This window comes from Lithobates pipiens, unplaced genomic scaffold (assembly GCF_037356315.1).
Source record: "Lithobates pipiens isolate NorthernLeopardFrog02 unplaced genomic scaffold, aLitPip1_a1.2 Scaffold_8, whole genome shotgun sequence".
Lineage (NCBI taxonomy): Eukaryota > Metazoa > Chordata > Amphibia > Anura > Ranidae > Lithobates > Lithobates pipiens.
Window position 1 is genome coordinate 450,000,688 of NW_027507903.1, and position 6,579 is coordinate 450,007,266.

Here is a 6,579-nt window from a genome sequence, read left to right on the forward strand (position 1 = left end):
GGGGGCCCTCTCCTGCCACCAATAAAAGTGATCTTGTGGCGAAACCGCCACAGAGACCACTTTTATCGTCGACCAAACGGGGATACCGGGGTTATGGCAGCTAGCTGCTACCGTAACAATGATATCCGTCCCCAAAGTAGCGACGTACATCGGCGGTCGGCAAGTGGTTAATCACTCCTTCCTGGTATTACTTTTAGGGCATCACCCAAAGGTCTATGCGATTCCCTTGATAATGCACTGAATTCTCTACTGCACTGGAGGTTGTCTCGCAAACCAATCCTTGCGGGTATAACCTACAGGATAGAAGCATTAATTGGTGTAAAGGTTATAGATGTAACCTGTGCAGATTGCAAAATATCATCCCATATATCATTTGAATTGATCCCCAGGTCGGTTTCCTATCTTCTGCTTAGCAGTGCAAAATTTAAAGAGACGTGTATCCAACAGTTGTGTATGCCTCAGAAATTAGACCTTTTACTATTGACCTTGGATCAGAGCATCAAACCGAGCAGAAGGGAGGATAGATTTGGGGAGTTTTGCGTTTTGTATTGCTGTAACTGCAAGCACGTTTAGAAACCATTTCTGGGCTAGTTTAAATTCAGCACAGTCGCTGAAAGAATTTGAGACAACCGTTGACATAGGATCTCCACCCTGTCCTGGTTCCATACCCCTCTGAAAGCCCTGTAGTTTACAGACCTCAGGGAGAAGTTTGTTAGACCATGGGGATGTGACCTAGGTAAATTCATTGAGTACTAAAAGGTGGGGGCCATCCTGATCTTGCCCATTAATAGTGCGGGTAATTGGGGTGTATTTTTAGATGGGCAGGGCAAGCAGGGTGTTCCCGTGAATAAAATGAGAAGAGCATGTTATGAGAACAAGGGTGGAGGGCTCACTCCTAGCCAGCCATATGTTGGACTTGTGCTGCTTTGAAGTGGATTTGCCTTTCACTTGCATAGAACTGCAGCATTGCTAACTTTCAACTTTTGTTCATTCAAGGTCAACTATACGGACTTGAGAAATTCTGGGCCTTTCTGAAATACTCCAAAGCCAAAACCCTGGATATTGATCCAAAGTTGCAGGATTACCTGGGCAAGTTCCGTCGGCTAGAGGATTTCCGAGTGGATGTGAGTATATGAGAATTTTTTTTTTTTTTTTTTTTTTTTTTTTTTTTTGACTAGGTAGTAGTTCAGTCACACTATTTGCAGACTCAGTTGTACCTTGTTTTCTCTAATGTACATGATAACATTTAACATCCCATTTTTCTTATGACAAAATAACTGTCCAAAAAGCAGTGCAAACCCCCAAATGTATAACTAGGTTGTGTTTTTTCCAGGTTTGGATAGTGGAGGTGAATTAGAACACTTGCCATTTTTTTATTGCTGTCTGTTCCCTCTGGGAGCTTCACTCTCATGTTAACCATTGTCATGAAGTGAAAATCACAAATTTTGGGCTGTCCCCAGAGGAATATAGAAGAAATCTTCCAAAGGGGTGACGCTACTTCTGGTGACAATCGGGGATTCTTTCACTGGAGGGATTTCCTCTCGCTTGTTTTGGCTGTGGGATACGAAATGAAGAGAATCTCCCCAATGGGACACACATGGAAAAAAAAACAGTAGTTATAACCCTCAGTTATGCTATCCAAAACAAAAAAAAAATAAGCCTACAGTTTACGATTGCTAGTCAATTTAAACAAAAATAATAAAATATCAGATAATCTAATGAACCAGATGACCTTGGGAGTACCTCATAAATCCCAGGGTTTTCTCCTCAGCCCCTGGACTTGATGAAATCGCCAGGACTGGCTGTTCCTTTTTCACCCCTAAATATCGTGTGCTTTTGGGCAGAGGGGAGTAGAAGTTGGTCAGGAACTGGGGGTTGAAGAGTCTGTCACTTTGACTTGAATGGTATCAACACAAGATTGTGTTTTTGTTGGAGGAAACCAAAAGGGAATCCCACATAAAAAGACGAACATTCAGAAATGGCCCTGATAAAAGGAGTTTAGCTTTCCAGCATGGCAAGAAAGCACAGCCAACCATTTGGCTTTTTACACTGCATCTAAAGCTGGTGTTTTTTTTTTTTTTTGATAAGTATATATTCTCCTCTCTTACAGCCCCCGATTGGAGAGGATGGAGGCTCCCGAAGGCGCCCCTCCTTGTCAGGAGAAGGCAGAAGAAGGTATCCTTCACAATCTTCCAGCAAAGGATCTAGTCATCAGTCCCAATCGGTGTCCCACAACCCAGCAAAGGAGGATGTCAAAGGCCAAAGCCAACCCTCGACTGCCATCCTGAATTCCCAGACACTGGGTGGGGAGAAGTAGCATGGATCTATTTGGCGCTATGGAGGGTTTTGGGGAGGGAACATTAGGGAAATTTCCTAAGTGTGGAGGGTTTTGATGGTTTAAACTTGATATGGATTCCCCTCTACTGCTGAAGGAAAATTATTCTGCTTTAAACAGACTCCTTATTCTGGAGACATTGGACTGTTCCCATGGCTTACCTGCCAAGGTGGCGGATGCTCATCCCACAATGGAAGAGAATCTTAGTTTGCTTTAGGGGTATGAAATTTTTTATTTTATTTTTCCTCCCTTCTAGCAGGAACCTGGAGGAAAGGGCTGGAGGAAATGGGAGGCAGAATTTTTTTTTTTTCCTTTTTAAATTATTGAATTTGCTGCCCTTCCTCTACACTGGGTTGGCCGAACAAGTGCAGGACTCATCTCTGCTCTAACTGCTGAACGGACAAAGCAGAGGTTTGCTGTTACAGGCTCCGGAGGATGAAACATCACTACTATCTGCGTCGGAGCTGCTTGTACTTCACTCTAGACTCCGCCCTCTTCGCCTGTGGTCTTTAGATGGATTCAACCCCTGGATACAACTGAGGATTTAAAAATTGGCCACTTAGAGGTGCTGCTGCTTTCTTGTGGCTTCTGTACTACAGCAAAACCTTTTAAACCCCCCCGTGGCTCACAGCCCACTGCTTTCACCACAGCCTGCATTTTTTTTTTTTTCCTTCTTTTTAAAGATATATATATATTTTTATTTGTTTTATTGTTACTTCAGACTGTGAAAGAGAACTACAGAAAAAAACTTAATAGCAGACAGCTACATATGAAAACAAAAAAAAAAAAAAACTTTGAAGAAAAAAAAACTGCCTTTCTCTCTCTCAAATTATACTAAGCGTTGATAAAGCAGAGTACAAAATGTTGCCTTATTGTAACCTTGATACTCACAGAGAGCTGCTGTTTTGCGGGAGAATTTGTGGCCGGTAGAAAGCAGAGATTGCAGAAAGGGGGACGTTGCATGGCAACAAGTGAGCAGTTTAAATTTTTGTTTTTGTTTTTCCATCACTGCCGCTTAATTTAAGAGAGACCTTTCAAGCTTGGCTAAACCCCAGGGTGTAATTACTGGGTGCATACAGTAGAATTTGCCACTGATTGCAGAGTGAGACTGTTTTACCCTCCTCCAAGGGATGTATAGAATTAAGTTGATTGGGTATATACTGTGCCGAGGGTTGGTTTTGTTCATCTGCTGTGTCACTTTTGGGCGTGATAACAGGGCTTCATTTTATCAAACGTTGGCAAGTAAAAGCTGGTCAATGCGATCCTGGGCTGCATTGGATATTTTTACAGAGGGGGGGGGGGGGGGGGGAGGCGGGGATGGGAAACAATACACCGTTTTTACTGTTTAACCATATCACTGCCACAATGTTGTCTGCAGGGCTCAAACCATTGGGAAAATGAAAAGTGGTGGTTTAAATTGTATGGGGTTCTTTCTAAAACTCAGACATAATTGTGGCAAAAAGGTGCAAAACCTTTGAGTTGGCAAGGCATCTGATGTTTTTTTTTTGTATGCTGTGAACTTGCACTGCAGCACAGGGGAGAGGAGGAGGAGGAGGAGGGGGGGGGGGTTGGGTCTGGGTACCCTAACGTTAGGGTAACTGGGATGCAACCCTCTTTAATGTTTGGAAATCAGGTAATTATATTTCTATTAAAGAAAAAGGACCTTCAGCCCTGTACGTTAATCTACAATATTCTCTATTAGATTTCAGTCTATGGGATAATTTTGGCAGTGCACCCAGCCACAGGTTTGGAACTTCTGGTGCGCCAGTACCTTGCCTTTTTTGCCTTGCATTTAAAGACAACAGGTACACCTTGAATATGCAGAATTACTTTATTCACTTTGCCCTTGGTAGTAATACTGGTTTATTGCTTTTATTCCTGTGGTAGATGAGTAATAGTCCTGCACATTAGTTCACTTAGTATGCAGCATGGCTGCATTGTGTACAATTTATTTAGGGGCTGGATCCTTAAGGACGACATCATTTTTTGCTCTTCAAACACAGAAGCTAGTGATTCCCTTTATCTGTCCTGCATTTGTGTTCACCATTGCTGGTGTCTAGGAGCCAGCAGCTGTTTTGTCCTACTTTTCATAAGTGTGGTCCTGTCTCACTGGAGAATAGAGACGGGGAGGAGGGTCTGAAATTTTCAGAATCCTCTACAAGTCTTTGTAATGGTGCTTCAAGATAAGCTCTCAATGCTCCTTCTCCTTTTTTCGATCATTTATGCAGTGGAAAGGGTAAAATCACAGCCCAAAGTATGCTTTTTTTTTTTTTTTTTTTTTAAATGTATATTTGTGCTACGGAACATATATTACATAATATATAAAGATATATTATATCATATGGTTAGCTGCTGACGAGCCTTACTTGGCCTACTTTTTGTTTTTATATTGGGATTTGACAGTGTCAAATTTTTTTGTTTACATCACATTACTGCAGAGCTAAATTTGGCATTAGATAATTCAAGGAAACATTGCATGGTCCCAGTTTGTTGCACCTTACCTAAAGAGGTTTTGCTAGATCCAAGCTACCTAAACGCCAGCAAATGGACTCTCTAGATACTTTATCGAACCCCTTCAGAATGCCGGTGTGTACTTATAAACTCTTATAGAATTTTTGCCCCCAGTTCAGGCTCCAGCCTCCAGGGTGTTCACTAGGTTCTTAATTTTTACAACTTTCAGAATTTAGACGACGTTCCATTAGCTTCAGGAACCAAGAATCTGGTTAGACCCCCTTTTTTTTTTTTCTAGGGGGGAAAAAAAAAATCCTTTCTCCACGATCCTTTGCCAACTTTGAAGTACCGATACCACCACAAGGTCACCGTTTAACCTTGTTCATGCAAGCTGCTGCCCCGTGTCATGGAATGCTAAGTACATAATCTTGCCCGTTTTTATAATCCAACAAATCGTAAGAGAACAGAGAAAATCAAATAAAAGAAAAAAAAAAGAAAAAAAAGAAAATGTAAAATACTTGAATGAGCGCTTGTATTATAACATTAATATTATTCAGAGTATCCATTCTTATTGCGTTTATGATTTGCTTATAGCTGTGCTTTAGTCATGGTAATTTGTGGTAATTCTACTTTTCTCCTTTTTAATACAAAAAAAAATGTATAAAAATAAAAACTTTAAAAGACCAGTGTTGTGTATTCTTTCTTTCCCTTTTCTTGTGATCTATTTCCAGTTTTAATAGTAAGTGTATGTTAAGACCACGTTCCATTTACTCTGAAATATTATTTGACAAGGCCTTGGAATTCTTGTATATTTTTCCTTTAATTCTTTCGTTGCCAGGCCCTGTGCTCCATTTTGTACACTCAGGTTGCCAGACCGTTTTTGCAATTTTTCCTTTGCTTTTTTATTTTTCACTTACAGCTTTCAGTTTGTAAAAGATCCCCCCCCCCAACTATATATTTTTTAAAAGCGCATGACCAGTAGAATAAAGTGCTACTGATTTCTAAGGTCCCACAATATTTGCGCAAATGTTTATCAAAACAATATTTCTCTTATATTCACCGACCGACACAGCTCATCTCTGTAACTAAATGGGTTGTATAGCCTGCCATTAGGAGAACTAGGCAAAATTGTTACACAATACACACAACTTTAAATCACGCCCCAAGGGGGTGGACCCTGTGCTATCAACCCTCCTCACTGCTCCCAGCAGCTTTAGTTTTTAATTTGCCTAGTAAGGAGAATGACCTAGGAACCCTGCAGGCCCTCTCGGTCCATGTTTTTGCTGCAGATTTGCTGCTTTTTGCGGAAGATAGAAGATCTCAGGATCTTTCATCAACTGCCAGCTGGGTGACAGGCTGGTTAATGATATCCTTGTAGTCTCCCCAGTCCGGCCCTTGAGCGTGAGCAGTCCGCAGCTAAGGCTCGGCAGGCCACGACATGCCTCAGCTCCAGAGGTGGTCGGTGAGCTTCAATGCTTCGGGGTATACATATGACCGGGCTACTGCTGTCTGCATCACAATATACTGGGCCAACAGCTACCCTGTAACTGCGCAGGAGTAGGTCTGATGGAATGTCCCCCAGCTTTTCAGGACTGGTAAGTACGGCTCTCCCTGCCTCTGGGTGTGCGGCTGGGCATTTCCTGGGGGGTCGATTCGGAGGCCACCTCACCTCCCTATCTTCTCTCCCAAGTCCCTATCACCCCTCCTCCTCCCCCCCCCTGCAGGCAGTGTGTGTGTGTGTGTGTGTGTGTGTGTGTGTGTGTGTGTGTGTTCGCTGTTTTCTCACCTGTGTG

The 6,579-nt window shown here is 42.3% G+C and overlaps 1 protein-coding gene across 3 annotated transcripts in view; it reads left to right on the plus strand.

Annotated features, from left to right (window-relative positions):
- LARP1 (La ribonucleoprotein 1, translational regulator) overlaps positions 1-3,653 on the plus strand; it is a 101,639-nt gene extending 97,986 nt beyond the window's left edge. For all 3 annotated transcript variants that reach the window (XM_077468376.1, XM_077468377.1, XM_077468378.1), the window contains exons 18-19: positions 997-1,124; positions 2,111-3,653. In XM_077468376.1, the coding sequence (XP_077324502.1) occupies positions 997-1,124; positions 2,111-2,317 (335 nt within the window). In that variant the 3' untranslated portion in view covers positions 2,318-3,653. The remainder of the gene's footprint in view (positions 1-996; positions 1,125-2,110) is intronic.
- Positions 3,654-6,579: the final 2,926 nt, after the last annotated feature.